Below are 21,069 nucleotides of genomic sequence, written 5' to 3' on the forward strand. Positions count from 1 at the left end.
ATGCAACCAAATCAAATCTGACCAATAACTTTCGTGTTTGGCCAGGTCATCAAATGCCAACATAATTTTGATATGGACTCTGATGTTCGGGGCAATTCAACCCATCGGAACAAATAAAGATGGTTGCATATTGACCTACGACCGTTCTGCAATCGACATTGCAAAGGCTGTTGTGTTTCATTTTGCGGAAATTCACGATGATCCATCGTGGCTACCAACAAAAGAAAGGAAGGAAACTCAACGGTACGTCATTACAAAAACGTTTTGTATTCTTGAAATTTTTGCCAATGAATTTCCGATGAATCTCGTAATAAACTATGTTACGTAACGACAAGTCAAAAAACCAAATCATGTCTGATATAAACCGCCAATGCATAGATTAAAGTTTTAAAATCTGCACATTTTAATAAACTGTCTCAAGTCACGGTCTGACCGAGTGAATTTCCTTCGAATATGTATTTCATTCATGACTTGGGTTGAGCTCTAATTAGAGCCGCGCCTTTTTCGTGATTGTTTAAATTTCGATCATATATCCTGAACACCTATAACGGATCGATTTGTGCTTGACTGAAGCTGGTTTTAGAATCAGGTGTGTATAGGTACAGGTTGGTAAAGTAACCATTGCTAGATATTGACCAGGTCTCAAGTAAACCTATACACAAACTTCACCAGTCGTGATTTTTTTAGCCGTGGTAGTTTCGATAATACCGCTCACGACTGATAATTGAATTTCAGATGCTAGAATGGTATGCTTTGAATAAAAAAAACAATCGCTCCCATTCTCTGAACCTTCTGTATGCAGGAAACCGTTGGTATAGTGAGTGAGCCAATGCTTAGAGATACTTCCTTCCTTGTTTTCATTACATTTATGTGGTAAATTCTGTTCCGTGCTGTTCTGTTTCGGTGTCGATCTCAGGCCACGTCTTTTAAATATCGTCATTGACTTACTTCGCTTCACGTTTGATGCAAATTATAAGCCTTATTCATAACATTCATTGTCTTCTGTACAATGCTTTTGTGTAGATAAATTCTTTTCATTTACTATTTGCGTTTTGCCATGTAGTACCCTTGAGATAGGTTGGAAAAATCTTTGTTAAGCGTCAATATCTCAACGTCTTGCTTGATGGCGATCATTTTTAATAGTGATTCCGATACCAGGGCGTTTTATGTTCGATATCATTATTCTATATTGGCAAAAATCAAATGGTTAGCAATCTTGATATTAGGAGTATGCTTCGGAATGTCGCGTTATTAATATTGAATACTACATCTCAAGGAAATTATTATATGAAGCTATTCCCGGTTACGGAAATTGCTTTATGTCAATTATTGCTTCTCACTGTATTTTTGTATAATATAAATATACTATTTACGACTCAGTTACTTTGTTGACTAGAACGATCAGACAGATAACTAACTTGAAATCAAAATCCCCAAGTTGTATCCTGTACTCATATAAAAACCTATTTTTGTGATTTATATTATTGGTGGCGGGCGCGTGGGTGTGTTGCAGATGGCAATGCTATAACAGACCTACGACCGTTCTGCAATCGACATTGCAAAGGCTGTTGTGTTTCATTTTGCGGAAATTCACGATGATCCATCGTGGCTACCAACAAAAGAAAGGAAGGAAACTCAACGGTACGTCATTAAAAAAACGTTTTGTATTCTTGAAATTTTTGCCAATGAATTTCCGATGAATCTCGTAATAAACTATGTTACGTAACGACAAGTCAAAAAACCAAATCATGTCTGATATAAACCGCCAATGCATAGATTAAAGTTTTAAAATCTGCTCATTTTAATAAACTGTCTCAAGTCACGGTCTGACCGAGTGAATTTCCTTCGAATATGTATTTCATTCATGACTTGGGTTGAGCTCTAATTAGAGCCGCGCCTTTTTCGTGATTGTTTAAATTTCGATCATATATCCTGGACACCTATAACGGATCGATTTGTGCTTGACTGAAGCTGGTTTTAGAATCAGATGTGTATAGCTACAGGTTGGTAAAGTAACCATTGCTAGATATTGACCAGGTCTCAAGTAAACCTATACACAAACTTCACCAGTCGTGATTTTTTTAGCCGTGGTAGTTTCGATAATACCGCTCACGACTGATAATTGAATTTCAGATGCTAGAATGGTATGCTTTGAATAAAAAAAACAATCGCTCCCATTCTCTGAACCTTCTGTATGCAGGAAACCGTTGGTATAGTGAGTGAGCCAATGCTTAGAGATACTTCCTTCCTTGTTTTCATTACATTTATGTGGTAAATTCTGTTCCGTGCTGTTCTGTTTCGGTGTCGATCTCAGGCCACGTCTTTTAAATATCGTCATTGACTTACTTCGCTTCACGTTTGATGCGAATTATAAGCCTTATTCATAACATTCATTGTCTTCTGTACAATGCTTTTGTGTAGATAAATTCTTTTCATTTACTATTTGCGTTTTGCCATGTAGTACCCTTGAGATAGGTTGGAAAAATCTTTGTTAAGCGTCAATATCTCAACGTGTTGCTTGATGGCGATCATTTTTAATAGTGATTCCGATACCAGGGCGTTTTATGTTCGATATCATTATTCTATATTGGCAAAAATCAAATGGTTAGCAATCTTGATATTAGGAGTATGCTTCGGAATGTCGCGTTATTAATATTGAATACTACATCTCAAGGAAATTATTATATGAAGCTATTCCCGGTTACGGAAATTGCTTTATGTCAATAATTGCTTCTCACTGTATTTTTGTATAATATAAATATACTATTTACGACTCAGTTACTTGAAATCAAAATCCCCAAGTTGTATCCTGTACTCATATAAAAACCTATTTTTGTGATTACTTATCGATCTTAAGATCGGTAAGTATATTGATAGGTATATGTCTGTATGTATGTCTGTATGTATGTCTGTATGTATGTCTGTATGTATGTGTGTATGTCTGTCTGTTAGATGCATGCGATATCTCACGAAGGCGTGGTTGAATCTGCTCCAAATTTTGCATGTGCATTCATCATATCTCGGACCAGAAGCCTATTGATTTTGGATGAATTATGTCGTATAATTAGAGAGTTATTAATTAATTAGTGATGAAGAGATCTGGATTTTCACAAATCGAGAGATTTTCGAGACGCGCTGAATGTGTGTGTGCGTATCAGATGCGCAAGTTTTCACGCTAGTGAGTCAGAGCGAAGGATACACACCGCTAGATCGTATCTCGTGATTAATCTTTGAGCCTTGTCTATATCTCTCTTGTAACTTTGACGTCGTCGCGATGCGCAAGTTTCCTTCGAGAAATTTTCCACACTATTGAGTCAGAGCGAAGGACACACGCCGCGAGATCGTATCTCGTTACTTATAATTACTCCTTAAAGTTTAAGCAATGTCCATATCCCTAAATCAGGTTCGGGGTTGCAGAATTCCTCACCAAAATATCGCTAGGCTGTGTTTGAATAGCCGTCGCAACCTGGGTTAGCGCCGTTGTATTTAACACAAACTATAGGATTGGTAAATACAGAAATAGGCTATTGGCTGGAAACTAATCGAAACAATCCAGTTCGGATTTGCAGAATTCTTCATAAAAGTATTTCCTCGAGTAGTATTTCGACGACATGGGGAGTTGGCTATTGTTTCCTACATTTCTGATATTGGCTGAAAACTAATCAAAACAATCCAGTTCGGGTTTGCAGAATTTTTCGAATCGAAACCGCAGTTTCTGTTTTGGGGGATCCCCTAACTTTCAATCGATAAGTCTTCGGTCTCTGACCGATATTCTCGTTATTCTATATTGGCAAAAATCAAATGGTTAGCAATCTTGATATTAGGAGTATGCTTCGGAATGTCGCGTTATTAATATTGAATACTACATCTCAAGGAAATTATTAAATGAAGCTATTCCCGGTTACGGAAATTGCTTTATGTCAATAATTGCTTCTCACTGTATTTTTGTATAATATAAATATACTATTTACGACTCAGTTACTTGAAATCAAAATCCCCAAGTTGTATCCTGTACTCATATAAAAACCTATTTTTGTGATTACTTATCGATCTTAAGATCGGTAAGTATATTGATAGGTATATGTCTGTATGTATGTCTGTATGTATGTCTGTATGTATGTCTGTATGTATGTGTGTATGTCTGTCTGTTAGATGCATGCGATATCTCACGAAGGCGTGGTTGAATCTGCTCCAAATTTTGCATGTGCATTCATCATATCTCGGACCAGAAGCCTATTGATTTTGGATGAATTATGTCGTATAATTAGAGAGTTATTAATTAATTAGTGATGAAGAGATCTGGATTTTCACAAATCGAGAGATTTTCGAGACGCGCTGAATGTGTGTGTGCGTATCAGATGCGCAAGTTTTCACGCTAGTGAGTCAGAGCGAAGGATACACACCGCTAGATCGTATCTCGTGATTAATCTTTGAGCCTTGTCTATATCTCTCTTGTAACTTTGACGTCGTCGCGATGCGCAAGTTTCCTTCGAGAAATTTTCCACACTATTGAGTCAGAGCGAAGGACACACGCCGCGAGATCGTATCTCGTTACTTATAATTACTCCTTAAAGTTTAAGCAATGTCCATATCCCTAAATCAGGTTCGGGGTTGCAGAATTCCTCACCAAAATATCGCTAGGCTGTGTTTGAATAGCCGTCGCAACCTGGGTTAGCGCCGTTGTATTTAACACAAACTATAGGATTGGTAAATACAGAAATAGGCTATTGGCTGGAAACTAATCGAAACAATCCAGTTCGGATTTGCAGAATTCTTCATAAAAGTATTTCCTCGAGTAGTATTTCGACGACATGGGGAGTTGGCTATTGTTTCCTACATTTCTGATATTGGCTGAAAACTAATCAAAACAATCCAGTTCGGGTTTGCAGAATTTTTCGAATCGAAACCGCAGTTTCTGTTTTGGGGGATCCCCTAACTTTCAATCGATAAGTCTTCGGTCTCTGACCGATATTCTCGTTTATATTATTGGTGGCGGGCGCGTGGGTGTGTTGCAGATGGCAATGCTATAACGATTCACGAATATTATTTTTCGTGATACACAATATAAAATGTTTTATGTATGTGAATAGCAATTAAAAAACGTAATCCACGTCTACTTATATTTACAAAGCAACTATTTAATGTAACATTTTATTAGCAGAATGTCATTTCTGCACGCGATGACGTGTTTTTACGTAAATCACATTACCGTACCATTACAATTCTTAAAATTACTCTCTAATGCGGCCCTCAATCATCAATCAATAATTGTCATATTTTGTTTTTATGGGGTTTTTATTTAAAAGTAATACATTTTTTAAAAACTAAAAAAAATTGTTCATAAATGTTTCGAATAGTTGTTTTTAATAATTGTTTTTGTAATAAATACAGTGAATTTAAAATAATAATGAAATGTAAGAAATTGGCATACAAATGTCATTATTATTATAAAAAAATTACACATTGTGCGACCTAAAAATTACGTCGCACTGTATACCGCAAACTACATTTAACGAACTTATGCTATAAGTATGAATTATGAAAATAGATCGAAAATTGCATGCGGCGCTCGGCACAATTCTCAACATACATTGTGGCCCCCGGAAGCCTTCGAGTTTGACACGCCTGGCGTAAACGACAAAGGAAGTGTAGATCTTATTACTTATCGATCTTAAGATCGGTAAGTATATTGATAGGTATATGTCTGTATGTATGTCTGTATGTATGTCTGTATGTATGTGTGTATGTCTGTCTGTTAGATGCATGCGATATCTCACGAAGGCGTGGTTGAATCTGCTCCAAATTTTGCATGTGCATTCATCATATCTCGGACCAGAAGCCTATTGATTTTGGATGAATTATGTCGTATAATTAGAGAGTTATTAATTAATTAGTGATGAAGAGATCTGGATTTTCACAAATCGAGAGATTTTCGAGACGCGCTGAATGTGTGTGTGCGTATCAGATGCGCAAGTTTTCACGCTAGTGAGTCAGAGCGAAGGATACACACCGCTAGATCGTATCTCGTGATTAATCTTTGAGCCTTGTCTATATCTCTCTTGTAACTTTGACGTCGTCGCGATGCGCAAGTTTCCTTCGAGAAATTTTCCACACTATTGAGTCAGAGCGAAGGACACACGCCGCGAGATCGTATCTCGTTACTTATAATTACTCCTTAAAGTTTAAGCAATGTCCATATCCCTAAATCAGGTTCGGGGTTGCAGAATTCCTCACCAAAATATCGCTAGGCTGTGTTTGAATAGCCGTCGCAACCTGGGTTAGCGCCGTTGTATTTAACACAAACTATAGGATTGGTAAATACAGAAATAGGCTATTGGCTGGAAACTAATCGAAACAATCCAGTTCGGATTTGCAGAATTCTTCATAAAAGTATTTCCTCGAGTAGTATTTCGACGACATGGGGAGTTGGCTATTGTTTCCTACATTTCTGATATTGGCTGAAAACTAATCAAAACAATCCAGTTCGGGTTTGCAGAATTTTTCGAATCGAAACCGCAGTTTCTGTTTTGGGGGATCCCCTAACTTTCAATCGATAAGTCTTCGGTCTCTGACCGATATTCTCGTTTAAATATTGATCTGGCGCCTCTTAATTTTGTCTTTGAATTATTTATAATTTTGTCTTTGAATTTTCGATTATCTTTGTACAGGTAGTTTAGCAGACACTAAACCTAAATTGTCATGAGTTCTATAATTTCCCCCGAATTGTATTCCAACGGGAATCCCAGGGGATTGGATCGAACAGGCATAAATTGCCGTAGGATGGGGCAGAAAAATGTTTCTCATAGACAAGCCTACAGACGATTCAATACAATTCATTACTGGCTAAAACCTATTTTGTTTGTTCAATTTCAATAATTTACGACGGATTTTTGTATTCGATAGTATATAAACACAGGTATTACCTGTGGTTTATAGGACAAATTAAAGATAAGTTGATTTTGCTATAAAGCAAATAACCTGATAAATCATTAATCGATAAAGTTAATTTATTTTTGAAGCGACGAAATGTTACCTAACGAAAGCAGCAAAATATTACAAGAAATAAGCTGTTATACAAGAAAAATGGGTTCTACTTTTGGTGAGCTATATATGACCAATGTAGTCGCGCGAACGATGGTGACATAATGCCACGTTTCCTAAATTTCCGGGATTGTCTATCCTTAGTTTATAATCAAATAGTTCTTTGTATTCTTTCACATAATTAAAATATCTTTTTGATTAAAAATTTTAGTTGGGTATGGTGGTGCATGGAACCTCCATGGAATTCAAGATATGTTTTTCGGAAGAAATTATCTCCTCTCAAAAATGTTTTTAACTGGACAATGACGTACAGAACAGATTCTGATGTATATTTTCCATACTATGGTGAATGGAATCGAGTTAACAAGTGAGAATTTATTGATTTGTTTCTGTTTAACTGAGAAGGTCTCTACATTACAACATTAGTCCTGTGATTATAGAAATTTTGTATCAGTTAAAACTTCATGAATACGTTTTGAAAATTGAATACACTGAAAGTATTCAAAATTTATAAATTAGTGAAAAAACTTTTTAATCATACTATTTCTAGAGACGAAGGCATACACTTTGCTATTTCACATTTGTGGTAGGATTCTGCTATCTATAATTTGTTTACATGGTATTAGTTTAACATACATCATAACATCTTTTAAAGAATTCCGCATTCCACGTGCACTTTTGCTAGAACTATCTGATATGGTACGAACAACATTTTATATGTTTACTTCAGTCACATGCCTTGTATTTATATATATCCTATGACACGGCGGAACACCCAGTTCACTTTTTGAATTATCGATAAGTTTTAACAGCTCTAGTCTATTCGAAGCGTTCATTTATTTCTCATATCATTGTTTTTGTTTAACTTGAATTGTGATAACATATATTACTCCATCTGAACATGAAAATTACGTGTATATGGGGAAATGATTAAAACTTATATCTAAATAGATGGAAAGACCACAATATCCAATTCACATTGCTAATAAATTTATTGGTTCCTGTACATTTGAACATATAGGACAGTTGCACTTGCATACTATTGCACCTATAAAAAAAAAATTGTTTTACGGATATTTGAACCCATACTAACCCTAACCCATGGGTTTTAGCACCCGCATATAGATTAAACCCGCGGATATACACATGGGTTCAAATGTACGGTCACCAAATTTATTACACCTTGCGTCCGCCTGTGGACATGATAGATAAGTCTAATCGCTTCAACTATATATACCAGGTAACAAAAACAGTTTTTATATTTATTCTAGGACTACTGCAGAATTGATAGCTGAGAAAACCGAAAGGTCATTGGGCGTCTGGGTCGTATCAAACTGTCGACCATCACGCAGAGGAAGTATTATAAACGAACTACAAAAGTATATTAGTATCGATGTATTTGGTAAATGCAATAACAATCGTTTGTGCAGTGGCGGATGCGCAATTGAAACTATTAATAGGTAACGGAAACTATTTTACATGTAGTTTCAATTTTTTGCTGTGATGATATGTTGTGGTGATATGCACTAAGTAGATCCAATTACATCAATTAATTTTATCCCATAATTTATAACGCTGGTTAAATGATACCGATTCGCCCTACAAATATTTTTACTTACATTTAGAATTTACATCATCACTAAATTATGCGCGCAGGACATTTCAAAATAGATTTACAACATGACAGCAGAAGTTATTTCAAGTTAGTCGGGCTTAACCCTAATCTTCCATGCTATGTTTATATAAACACTGATAGGATTAAAGGAACGTTTCAGTGAATTTGGGCCACATAAACCCGCAAATAAGCGTGCATGCTTTTAAAGTTCCAAGCGTGAAATAGGCAGTCAAAACGGAAAGTTTTTGCCTGATATTTATAGACGATATAAATGATCGCCGGATATAAAGAAATAAACAAGTTTAAATGGGACGTATAGGAGGAATACCGCCAATTCATCCTTTACCATAAATAAAGTATGTGCATTGTCTCAATTTGGATATCCGACACCATTAGCTGAATTCAATGAATTTTAGTCTTTTTTATGAGAAAGTCAAAATGTATACTTAATTAAGATATATCTACGTAAATGCTTTTAAAACAGAATATTGATGAAACACACTCTTCGAAAATTGTTTATTATTGTCTTCGATTAGCAAAAATGGTAGAGTATGTATTGAGCTCACTGTGCAGTGAGCTCAATACATACTCTACCATTTTTCGAATCTGCCAAATGGAAAATGAACAAATGAACTTTCAAATACGGTATAATACCTTCATATCATATCAAATTCCTTACATATGGAAACGAATAATTCTCTCAATCTCTCTTATTTCAAGATTATTCAATGCATATTTCCAAGTACACGTTTTTAAAATTTGAATTTTTATTATTTTTAGATATAAATTTTACTTCTCGTTCGAAAATTCTCGATGTAAAGATTACATTACAGAGAAATTCACTATGAATGGACTAGCAGGAGGTGCGGTTCCTGTTGTTATGGGACCTACCAGGTATTGCTATATTTACTTAATTTGCAATGAATATAAATGCCTAGACTAAAAATTTCCATTGTCCTGGACGAATTATCATTAGAATATTGTTGAATTATTGATTTGTTTGGTAATAACAATGATAAATAACCTTGCAATGAAAGTCTTCAGCGACCACAGACGCGCCAATGATGTCTGGACTTATTTATGGAGTCGCTATAAGATATCGGTTCACAATAAACTCCTATCAATTTATATTATTATAATAATAAACATTAAATCGTCCATAAGACCTGATTTTTTCAACTACTAGTTTTGTTAAAAAAGAGAATGTCTTGAACGTTGATTCGAATGTTACGACTAAAAATTTTATCTTCACAATAAAGTGGAAAATTTGAAAATTCATTCACTTGAGAATAAATAAATTTTTCATCTGAAAAGCACACACACCCATTGTAGTCTTAGCATTGAATCCACTTTTTATTCCAAATATTCAATTCAAACTTCATACGAACACAATGGGTGCGATTAAAAGGCAAATTGACTTTTACATTAAATCTAATTATTGACTCGGAACGTAGACGAAATAGCCCAATAAAAACACTCGTTAAATAAAATATTTGGTATCCAATGTAGATTTCGTTATGTCATGCTGAAAATCGGTTTTAGTCACGGTATGTTTTAAATAGGATAGGCTGTTTCCGCCCATGCTGCCAATGACGAATATTAGTATTACATTAATATTCAATTGATGATTTCAACCCTATGCCACTCAATGATACATTCCGTAATTCAGTTTCTGAATACTTTCAAACGGACTATAAAGTCGAATAAACCAGTGGTTCCCAGCCGCCGGTCCGCGTCACCCGTCCTGCCAGTCCGCCAAATATATTCCAATATTATATCTCATCAGGAAAATGCAAGGCATTGATGGCCTGATCATTTATTTTGTGAGTTTTATCTCCTATCGATGCATAAACCGAACATGGTCAGAGATCCTTCGCTCATTTCAAGCCCGGAACAGCTGGATGGTTTGTTAGGTTTATCGCGCCATAACGGTGAACATCATCGGTGAACTCAGTGACGAAGCCATTAAATTACTGCTGATATTTTGTACAATTTACTTATGTGAGTAAAGATTTTCATCGTCATCTTTCATCAAGACGAAACAGGGAAGTCAACGCTCTATTTCGTCTTGCAGGAACTTCATTAGCACCGCGTTTAACACATATGATATCAAAAAGATAGCAGCAAATTTATCATTAAATTAAATTGTCTGCACTCTGCATACATTTGTCGTAATTACATTCGTTTAATCAGGTTTTGCGTTTTTGACTTTTTGGATGGATTTTGAATGTTCACCGGTCTGCAAAATTAGTGGTGGACATGGGTTCCAGAAACACCTTAAAGATAACCTGAAGGCGATAAATTTTGTTTGACAGTTCAAGTTAAATTCTGTAAGGCGGTAATTTTCAACCTTTTTTGATTCGCGGAAAGCTTTTTATTTCATACTTTATTTGCGGAACACCAAATGAAAGTTTCAGATTTTACGGTCAAAAGATCTAAACAGTGGTCGGCAAACTGCGGCCCGCGGGCCAAATGCGGCCCGCGACCTAATTTTTTGCGGCCCGCGAACGTCCCGAGAACTTTAAATGCATAATACAAAAATTGATAATAAATTCATTGTTGTCCGCCACAGTGCAAACGTGTAATGTACACGTCGCATATTGTACATATTGCTATGAACAGCTTTATATGAAATGTATTAAACGCACAATAAATTTCATACTGCTTGTCAAATTGTCATTTGGACTGCGTACAGCGGGACAACAAAGTTGTCATTTGATTTCAACGCCTTTGCCGTGGCACAGAAAAAAACATCAAGTAAATAAAAACAATGTATGGTTTGATAATTGCAATGCCAATACATAATAAAAATGGCAACATAAACGTCTCATTGTAGCACAGCAATAGAAGGTGCAGGTGCGCCATAATTTTAGTTTTAATGTGGCGATTGTTCGCAGGCAAAACTGAATGCGACCCGCACGCTACCGGAAATGTGTATATGCGGCCCGCGAGTACATAAAGTTTGCCGATCACTGATCTAAATAATTAACTGGATCAGTTTTGGCATAGAAAGAACATGTCAAAAAGACAAACCGAAAAAGACCTAAAAAGGCTAATTCCAGCCTACGAAGAGTTAACAACAGTTCTCGCACTGCAAGCAAAAAGAACCAATCATGCTTTATGTTGCCTATGGCACCAAAGTTATTTTTAACTAATACAAATTACAGCTTCAACAAGATTTAGTAGCAAATTATTTGTAACTGAACAATATCGGTAAATTTACTCTTGCAATTTCATTTTCTAATCATTTTTTATACAGCATATACTAATTATATGTTTTCTGAATATGTTTTTTTATATTTCATTTCAGAGAGGATTACGAAAAAATTGCTCCAGTTCATTCGTTTATACACGTGGACGATTTTCCGAGCATACCAAAGCTCGCAGAATATCTTCAACAGCTAGACAAAGACGACATCAGATACGGAGAGTATTTGAAGTGGAAATCAGTACCCGACTCGCCAAATATAAAGACGGATGAATCGCTTTTTAATCGACCATCGCAGTTCAAAGCCTTATGCGAAAAAATAAAACAAGATCCCAATGGGAATAATAAAGAAATCGTTTCAGATCTGTCGACATGGTGGTTTGGAGACGATTACAGTTTGGACGACAGCAAAATTAGCGTTTGTCATTCCGAAGATGGTCCAAGTGGCGAAGCGTTACACCATAAAATAGCGACGGGTTATTTTTTCGCTATTTTTATTTTATTTATTCTAGCGATGAAATATTGTAAAGGTAACAGCAAAACTAAGCACAAGACAAAATCATGATTACATCTTGGGAATATCCATTAAATGCATATTGTTGCATTTACTATACAGACGTTTAGGTGCGCTGCTGTCTAAACATTGAAATGTCTCTATCTTAACCAATTTATATATGCACCTATACACCAATATTTTCTAATTTTATCAAGATTCCATCAAATTGCACTCAAATGTTACCACCCAAACGAGCGAAAGTTAAATTATTCCTATCGATATGATATATTAATAGTGATCGACATCCTTTCGTGTTCGTTCTTTTTTTGTCAATTTATTTTTATAATACTGTGTTTATTTATTTCACAATTTCACATATCACTATTTATTCTACTTGTCATTTCAGGCTGACTTTGGAATATTTACATCATTGTCCAATTCTCGACGAACCTGAAGATTTCTCACAATTATAAAAATTTATTAAGTTTGTTCTATTTTGAAATAATTTACCTTTCATTCACTGATGTTTGTTTGTTTGGGCGCGAAATATTACAGGGATCCCAAGTGCTATGATGGCGAAAAACTGTTGGTGCTTTATAGTAAGTTAAACCCAGTAGGGAAAGACGAACAAGAGAGTTTAGAAAGTGGTAAAAAGCAGAAAGCCGGGGCTGCTGACACTTATGATTAAACAAAGTATCTCCTGTATTAGACAGAGAGAGATGAGGAACCTAGGGCATTCATGAAGACTATTTACCATAAAATGCAGAACACCAGAAGTATAAACAGTAGGTATATTTTGATAAATTTGATTATTTTTCCCCCGACAAACTAGAATGGAACCAACAGCTCTTCTGATATTACCACTATAAACTATGAACCAAACGATAGCCTTAATAATAATTGATAAGTAAAAACTAGTTCATATTATTGGATACGAAGTGTTCATATGGGTCGTTTTGTTATTACTTATCGATCTTGATCGGTAAGTATGTTGATAGGTATTTTTGTCTGTCTGTCTGTTATACACTTTCGTATGTTACGCGATATCTCACGAAAGCGAGGTTGAATCTGCTCCAAATTTTGCATGTACATTCATCATATCTCGAACCAGGTGCCTATTGATCTTGGATGAATTATGTCGTATAATTAGCGAGTTAAAAGTTAATTAGTGAGTTATCAATTAATTAGTGATGGGACACGCGGTGTCGCAATTTAGTCAGAGCGAAGGATACATGCCGCTGGATCGATAAGTCCGCGGTCTCTGATTACTATCTCGTTATGTTGTTGTTCCTGTTAGAGATTGTCTTATCGTTACGAAATTTTTTCTCATAAGTTACTGGACCAACTGTTTGAAATTTTAGTGGTCGAAGATTGTATTTTTCGATAAAAGGCTATTGCTTTTTTTATTTGAAAAATAATGGAATTCGGTTTTTGTGCAAGGTGACGTCATCAAACTAAGAATTGCGCAGCTTGTTGCGGTTCCGTGTTCGCATTAGCTGCTATCTGCTGGTCAGGCGAAGTCGTGAAGGCTGCCGCTAAATCCCTACTACTTCGTTTTGGCTTTCGTGTTCACATATTTGAGCATATTTGAGCTTTTTACTTTTTAGAGTTTTCACTCAAAATGCAATATATAAACGACTGGCGTACGGAGTATATATTTTTTGAAAGAATCACGGTCTGGCAGTATTGCCAATAGAAGAAGCCACCAGATAGGCAAGCAATCATAGTAAAGTTCAAAATCAAGTTATTTTTTAAGCCAGATATGACACCTAGGCACAGCTGGGCACTTCTTGATTCTCCAGCAAAAATGTCTTTTAATAAATTTTTTTATATTCGACACTGATTGAATCGTACATTCTTCAGATTTCTTAAAGCATTTTCTGTAGCATCCTTCAAACGTTTCATACAGCTTTCGTTTTCGAAAATTTATGTCTGGAATAAAATGTACAAACAACATTATTGATTGAAAACTATTTTCTAGTATATAGTTACATTTCGACCCAGTTACAGCATAAAGAACTCTTGAAAAAACTCTTTCTTAAAATACCAATACGATTGGATAAATACGCCGTGGGTTGGCACCACTGGTTCCCAGCACAATATTCATTTATATAAAATTAGATATTTGAGTTTTATATACATATGTACAATGGTAGACATTTATATTTAAATTTGAATATGTTTTGGCATGTCGTTGTAAGGTATTAAATAAGTGGAAAAAAAATTATTTGTTAAAATCTTTTGCACGAGCAATGGATTCAACTTCACGTGTAAACTCTAATTACTTGTCCAAAGCCTATACTTATCCTAACTCCCATAACCCCTGGATATTTACTTCGTAGGCCCAGAGAAGGCTTGAGTTTTGCTTTATATGACGAACAATTCATACTTACTCGTTTCGTTCCAGACAGGGAATTCCAAAATATAATAAAATCAACAACATGGCAGTAACTGAACACGCAACAATCAATCCCATAAAAACTATGTATTCGTTCAATTCAATGGCAGAAACAGATTTTTGTAATTTCTGGAATTAAATAGAATTCATATATTAAACAAGCGCGAAGAGCGCAATGCTCAAAGATATAGACACGGAAGGCAAAACGGAGTAGTACGGGTTTAAAATCTTTCACAGTATACCGGTACGGTACCATAGTCTTCCATAACTGGACTGACTACCAAATCGCAAATATCGAAAACGCGGAATCGCTACAAGGTGTACAATTTTTATTTAACACTAAACAAATCTAACAGAGCTCACAGAAATATTCAAAAATAAATAAAAGTAATAGCCTTCTAGCGACAACAACAATCTTCAACCACTAAAAATTTCGAAGCAATTGGTCTAGTGGTTGAAGAGAACAGTGATTTTTTCACAATGTCAAGTGAAAGAAAAATATTAACAAGATCAACAACAACAACATAATAATAAAACTATCCATAGAACCACTTCGTGTTCAATAAGGCCTCATAACAGACTAAGTCATTCAATCACTCTTTTTTCTTCCGCATGTGAAACTTACATTTTGATTGAAATTAATTAAGCCAGTTATAATTATTGATTGTAATGAAAAAATTACATAAAATGGAGAGCCAGTAACAACATACAGCAACAGTAATTATAAATAATTCATAAATCAACTGAATAATAAAGGACCCAATATCAGTGGTTCCCAACCTCTTATATATCGTGGCCCCCCACCGGATGCTTTTAGCACTGCGACTCCCTGCTGTTTATCATTCCAGTGGTATTCATATTGTTACTTTAATCCCAAATCCCTTTATGTTCGAACAATTCATGCTCAACAAAGGACCCCCCCCCCCCCTGAAACTGCAATGTGGCATTTGTGGACCGCGTGCGTCCCGTTAAAGACCACTTCTCTATATGGAAGTTATATTATATATTCATATCTTGTGGGCTCCACAGTAGGGTATGCTTACCGTTATTGTAGCTTCAATTGTATCTCGCACCTTAGTTAGCTCATCTCGTCTCGAGTCCTTTTCTTCTTGGATTAGTTTTGAAGCTTCTTCAATTTTTTGTCTGATTTCTTCTATGCCTTGAAGTTTTATTGAATGTTCGTCTATTTCTTTTAATTTGCTAAGGACATGTTCATCGTTTTTGTTTTCTTGTACAGGAGGAACATGTGACTTGATTGTTTCTCGAAATTCATCGAGGAGCTTTGCAATCTCAGCTAACGTCTTTTTCTTCGAAATATAGCCTGCCATGACAAAGATGCATTCAGATTTTCTATTACTACAAATATTTCAGCCATGTTCGTTTTTTTGCCACGAGTAAAAAGGGGAGTGTAACCAAAAATGTCATTTTACGAGAGAGCTCACATTATGAAGTGCAAGATTGGTAAACAAATAAGCAGTAAAGAAAAATTAACGATTGTTTTGAAACACGGCCACATTGTAGCTCGGACTTTATATAACACCACCGCTAAGTGTCATAATAACGTCAAGTCAGAGCGAGATTTGTCGGAGTCTCGTAATAAACATCAGGATGTTAAAACAGCATCTAATAAGGATCCAGGATAATGGTATATAAACATAAAAAAAAAACATTCATATAAACAATGAAATTCAAACGAAAAAAAGTACATTGAGTAATTTACTTTCACATCGTGAAATGCATGCGTTGCTTAACTTATTGTTTTCCGAGGCAGAAGAGTCGCAAATTTCTTCGCATTTTTTGCAAGATTCGGATTCATCATGAAATATGTAATCGATTCCATATTCTTGCTTGCAGGAGATATCGCGCGCCATAACATTCTGTGAGTACATATAAGAAATCTCATGTCTTTTTAATATAAAATTTTGATTTGGACTTCTATTCCAGCTCTCGATTTTGCGATAGCCAAATTCTGGTTGTCATATTTACTTTTGGCTCAAATAAATGAATACGAATTTAGCAATTAGCAATGCTCAAATATATGGACACGAAAGCCAAAACGAGGTATCAAATCATTTACAGTTCTGGTAGTCTGACCACCAGATCACTGAGATGTGGTCACGGAACAAAGGCACGGTGCACAATTTTTACCTTTGAGAGATCATCACGCAAGACTTTGAAGTGAAAAACAAATCCCATAAACTCCACAGATATATTTGAAGCAAATGAAGATAATAGCCTTCTAGCGGCGACAACAATCTTTAACCAAGGAAAATTTCATAGCAATTGGTATAAAATAGTGCACAATTAACTAACTGTATAGAATCTTTCATTCTCCAAGACGACAACTGCACCAGAGAAAAGTGATTTTCTCACAACAACAACATAACAACGATCCATAGGCCAATTTCGTGTCCAATAACTAACTATATTAAAGTTTTCCCAATGATACCCTACTTAGATATGCTTCACTTACGAAATAATTGTCAGTTATAACTGTTGTCTTGCTCATTACCGAACGACTGATCGACCTGCAAAACAGTAAAAAACGTATGTATTTCTACTGATTATATGGTCTTTTGAAATTCAAGTTCACTGTCTCAGAGATCCGGTTGTCGTCTTGGAGAAGATTCTATACAGTTGATTGTGCACTATCTTTAGTGTTTTTCAGGAATAAACGCATCAAGATATTACTTGAGGCCAGATGGCTCCCGTTCAATGTCATCACTATTTTCAAGAGGAGACTAAAACTGTTACCAGCGGTTCTCAAACTTTATGTTCATACGGCGCCAAATTATCAGGAAAAAACTCACACGGAAAATGAAATGCTGCTTTTAAATATTAAAAAACACTCGATTTTGTGATCGTTAATGTGTACGTCATGCTTTTTAAAGTTTGTAAACACGTAGGCCTAAGAGACAATGGCAAAAGGCCAACTCTTCTTCCTCATATCTGCCTGAGTTTACTTTGAAATGCTAAAAAAAAATCACTTATGTCCGCTAAAATCAGTTCAGCAGATAATTGAACTGCCGGTCACAAAATAGCATCGAGTAATGTCTATCTTTAAAGGTAAGAAAAGCAAAATGAATAAACTCGGCACAGATTAACGTACATTGCATCTTAAATACATCCTGGTTAATCGGAAATGCTTATTGAAATATCATGGGTGAAGGACTAGCAATAGTTATGTAACGATAGCCTCATAAAGTAAGTAATATTGTCATATGAAGCTACATTAGCATTAAAAATGACTGATGTTTTCAAATTGAGTAGTTATTATTTACCGAGTAGTATTTTAGGATGTTATTGGAAAAACGTATTCTACTAATTTGGGAAAATTAGATGGTTCACATTCGATAGGTTATCTGTTCTGAACTACAAAATACATTTTCTAATGTTATATATAATATTATTATAATTTTATAACTTACCTGCCATATTCAGTGTACATATAAAGCATAACAGTTGCTGCAAAGGCTATTTGAACACCAAAGTACAAATAACTTTCCACTTTTTTAGCCATTCTTTAAAATTTATTACTTTATTTTAGTTTAGAATGAAAAGATAGGTCTACGTGTACAATGAGAATAAATGAAAGGCGTGTATTCAAATAGTTTCTGTCTCACCCAGCTAGTAAGAAATTGGTACCACCGCGCCACCAAGTTTTAATTATTCAGATGAAAAGTCTCTCTCGAATTTGTTGGGGCACGATAAAAAATAACATTTTACCCCGACCTCTCCTATTGTGCATTTTAGGGCGAAGTAATATTTGATATTGTTTTGAGAAACCTCGTATTTAAAGAAGAATTGCTTGGATATAACAGACTTACATATATGCATGAATATTTATTCTTTATAGCAATATATTCCAGGCTTCAATTTACGTTTGATATCTAATGGTGTTTAATGATTTCGGAACAACATTTTTATTATATTTGGATATTTATTTCGTATGATCACTTCGTAAACTGCTATATATATTTATACTAACTATGCTTTCGTCGTCCTATTTTGTTTATTTCAAATACCGAAACTACACTGATTGTTAAACAACAATTGGTCTGAATAGGTCCTTATTTGTAAATATTCACTACTATACACGCAGCAGCTTCATAACACATTGGTATAATTTTCGAACTGGTACTCCGACCTTGTTGTGTTGAAATGTTCTAGTGGACTTGTGCTTTTATCGTCAGTTGTCCGTGAATTTTATTCATAAAGCTTCCATTTGGAGCTAAATAAAAACATTCAAATAAATGAACTGCTCTTCCGAATAAAGCAGCGTGATATACGACCTAACCCAAATTTTCTTGTCATTACTTGAAGCATGACACCGGTATAATTATGTACCAAATTTTTGAAAAGGTATAGAAATCTAAAAACTTTGGGAGGAATTATACGGTTCATGAATATATACGTTTCAATAAAAAAATATTAGAATCAAGGTCCACGGCGACTGTTTAACAAAATGTTTACTCATGTTGAAGTAGGACTATAACGATTGTTCACCAACTGAGGTTTATAAATAGATCTGTAGTCTATTACAAGAGTACGGTAGTGAGGATATAACACTCGATCGAATAAAATTCTGCACTTAACCAATATACAGACTGGTCGCTAAAAATGAAGAACATTTGAAGATCAGATGTGATCATGAATGAATATGTATAGAATTGGAACGATATCCCACAAATTAACATACCTTCAAAACGCTGCACGAGTTTGGATTTCTTGGTTAGAACACTTTTTTGATGTACATGGATGACATTTCGAGAATCTATGAGTGTAATAAAACATTGATAAAAGTTATTCTTTGTAAAAATAAATTGCTGTTTGACAAATTTGTGGTTTTCTAGCGACCACCTTGTATATATATATATATATTACAACTCAACTTGTAGCGTGGCTTTCTTTTATGTAATCAAAGATATAGACAAGCACCAAGTTTCCATTTCATCACTACGTTGTTGCAAAAGTCAAAGCACACATAAAATGTTGATTGAATGTCGAATTAAATGTTTTACGCAACGTTCCATCGTAACTTCAATACTGTTAAAATGCCATCATGGTAAGCGACCCGCGCAACCAGTTATCGGTTACATTACCCCCATCGCCAAAAACCCAGTTCAAAGGCATGATATCATCCGTTATTTTCTTATGAAATCTCGCCATCACGTACATTCCGAGCTTCGAGTAACACTTTGACTCTTGAATTTCCGTTCTTTTCTCATTAAGTTTGGGACAGGTCGCTGAATAAATCCAATGATATGTAACCAAGAAACTGGTCGATTGTCTTAATTGTTTGAAAATGTAAATGGTCATTATATGCAAGTTCAATTTAATAGTCAAGATTTTTTTTTTCGCAATCGCAACCGCATACGTTAATGAAAATTATTGGCGTATCGGCATCAGAATTTTTTTCATGGAATCGGATCGATATCGGCAAAAAGGTTGATATCGATACTCTTTTCAAAATAGTGTTCCAAGAGTCAACATATGGATTTATCTTGTATAGGTGTATATATATACAATCAATCCGAAAAATGTACTATACTCTTCTATGTTCAAAGATTTCAGATAGGCTGTAGTGATTCTCCAGTCATGGTAGTTCAGGTGATTGAGACAATTTCAGCTATTGTTACTTTTCAGGCTTTTTATTTTCAAATTTAGGTACTTGTAAAGTTAACATCCATGACATCAACACAACACTGTAGGAGTGTAGGTGCTCGATCTAATCGACGCAATCATGTGGAAACCTGAGTTCAGGTGGTGTGACATCTTGGTGTGCATACTTCAGGAGGTCCCCCTGGCCTATACCGATGTAGCCTAAGTAAATAAATGTATAATACGCCGCGAAAGAATTATATAGCGTCATGGAGTGTAATGTAAAAAAACACAAATATAATGTAATCGATTAGATTTTGACAACATGAAATGGGCGCTGCAAAACACAATATTCTTGCGTTATGTAAAGATCCTTTTGTACGAAACAGTTGGGTGAACACTCTCATTACGGAAAGTAAAAATGTTTAACAATCAAATGCTTTATATTCAATATATTTTGCTCCTTCTGTTTAACGTATGGCGAGGTTTCTGATTATACATTATATCGAACTATCAGTTAGCATTGCAGCAAGTGTATAAACGAAAAAGTATAATGTTTCTGGGGTATATGAGATATCGATGGCACTTTGACATATATTCTTTTGTCACATACAATTCAATTTGTTAAACAAATTGTTATGAACTTTAATTTTTGACTACGGAAATCTAAAATGACAATGAAGCAAGGTATACGGAAGTGGTGCAGTCCC

The 21,069-nt window shown here is 35.1% G+C and overlaps 2 protein-coding genes across 3 annotated transcripts; one reads left to right on the forward strand and one right to left on the reverse strand.

Moving 5' to 3' along the window:
• Positions 1–1,080: 1,080 nt before the first annotated feature.
• On the forward strand, positions 1,081–12,888 carry LOC144430706 (3-galactosyl-N-acetylglucosaminide 4-alpha-L-fucosyltransferase FUT3-like). Its single transcript, XM_078118746.1, has 5 exons — positions 1,081–1,641; positions 7,253–7,408; positions 8,313–8,501; positions 9,437–9,550; positions 11,967–12,888. Exons 2-5 carry the CDS (start codon positions 7,269–7,271, stop codon positions 12,427–12,429), a joined length of 906 nt encoding a protein of 301 aa, XP_077974872.1. The 5' UTR covers positions 1,081–1,641; positions 7,253–7,268; the 3' UTR covers positions 12,430–12,888.
• A 1,030-nt stretch (positions 12,889–13,918) lies between these two features.
• Positions 13,919–18,394, reverse strand: LOC144430807 (uncharacterized). Of its 2 annotated transcripts, none has more exons than XM_078118937.1 (6): positions 18,187–18,394; positions 17,232–17,286; positions 16,479–16,635; positions 15,832–16,079; positions 14,754–14,887; positions 13,919–14,292 (listed from the first exon to the last, which is right to left on the reverse strand). In XM_078118937.1, the coding sequence occupies exons 1-6, from the start codon at positions 18,276–18,278 to the stop codon at positions 14,262–14,264; spliced, it is 717 nt and encodes a 238-aa protein (XP_077975063.1). In that variant the 5' UTR covers positions 18,279–18,394; the 3' UTR covers positions 13,919–14,261. The 2 variants fall into 2 exon arrangements, with proteins under 2 accessions (XP_077975063.1, XP_077975062.1); XM_078118936.1 differs by having other exon boundaries at positions 13,925–14,292; positions 15,802–16,079; positions 18,187–18,388.
• Positions 18,395–21,069: the final 2,675 nt, after the last annotated feature.

The sequence above is a fragment of the Styela clava genome, chromosome 12 (assembly GCF_964204865.1).
Source record: "Styela clava chromosome 12, kaStyClav1.hap1.2, whole genome shotgun sequence".
Classification (NCBI taxonomy): domain Eukaryota; kingdom Metazoa; phylum Chordata; class Ascidiacea; order Stolidobranchia; family Styelidae; genus Styela; species Styela clava.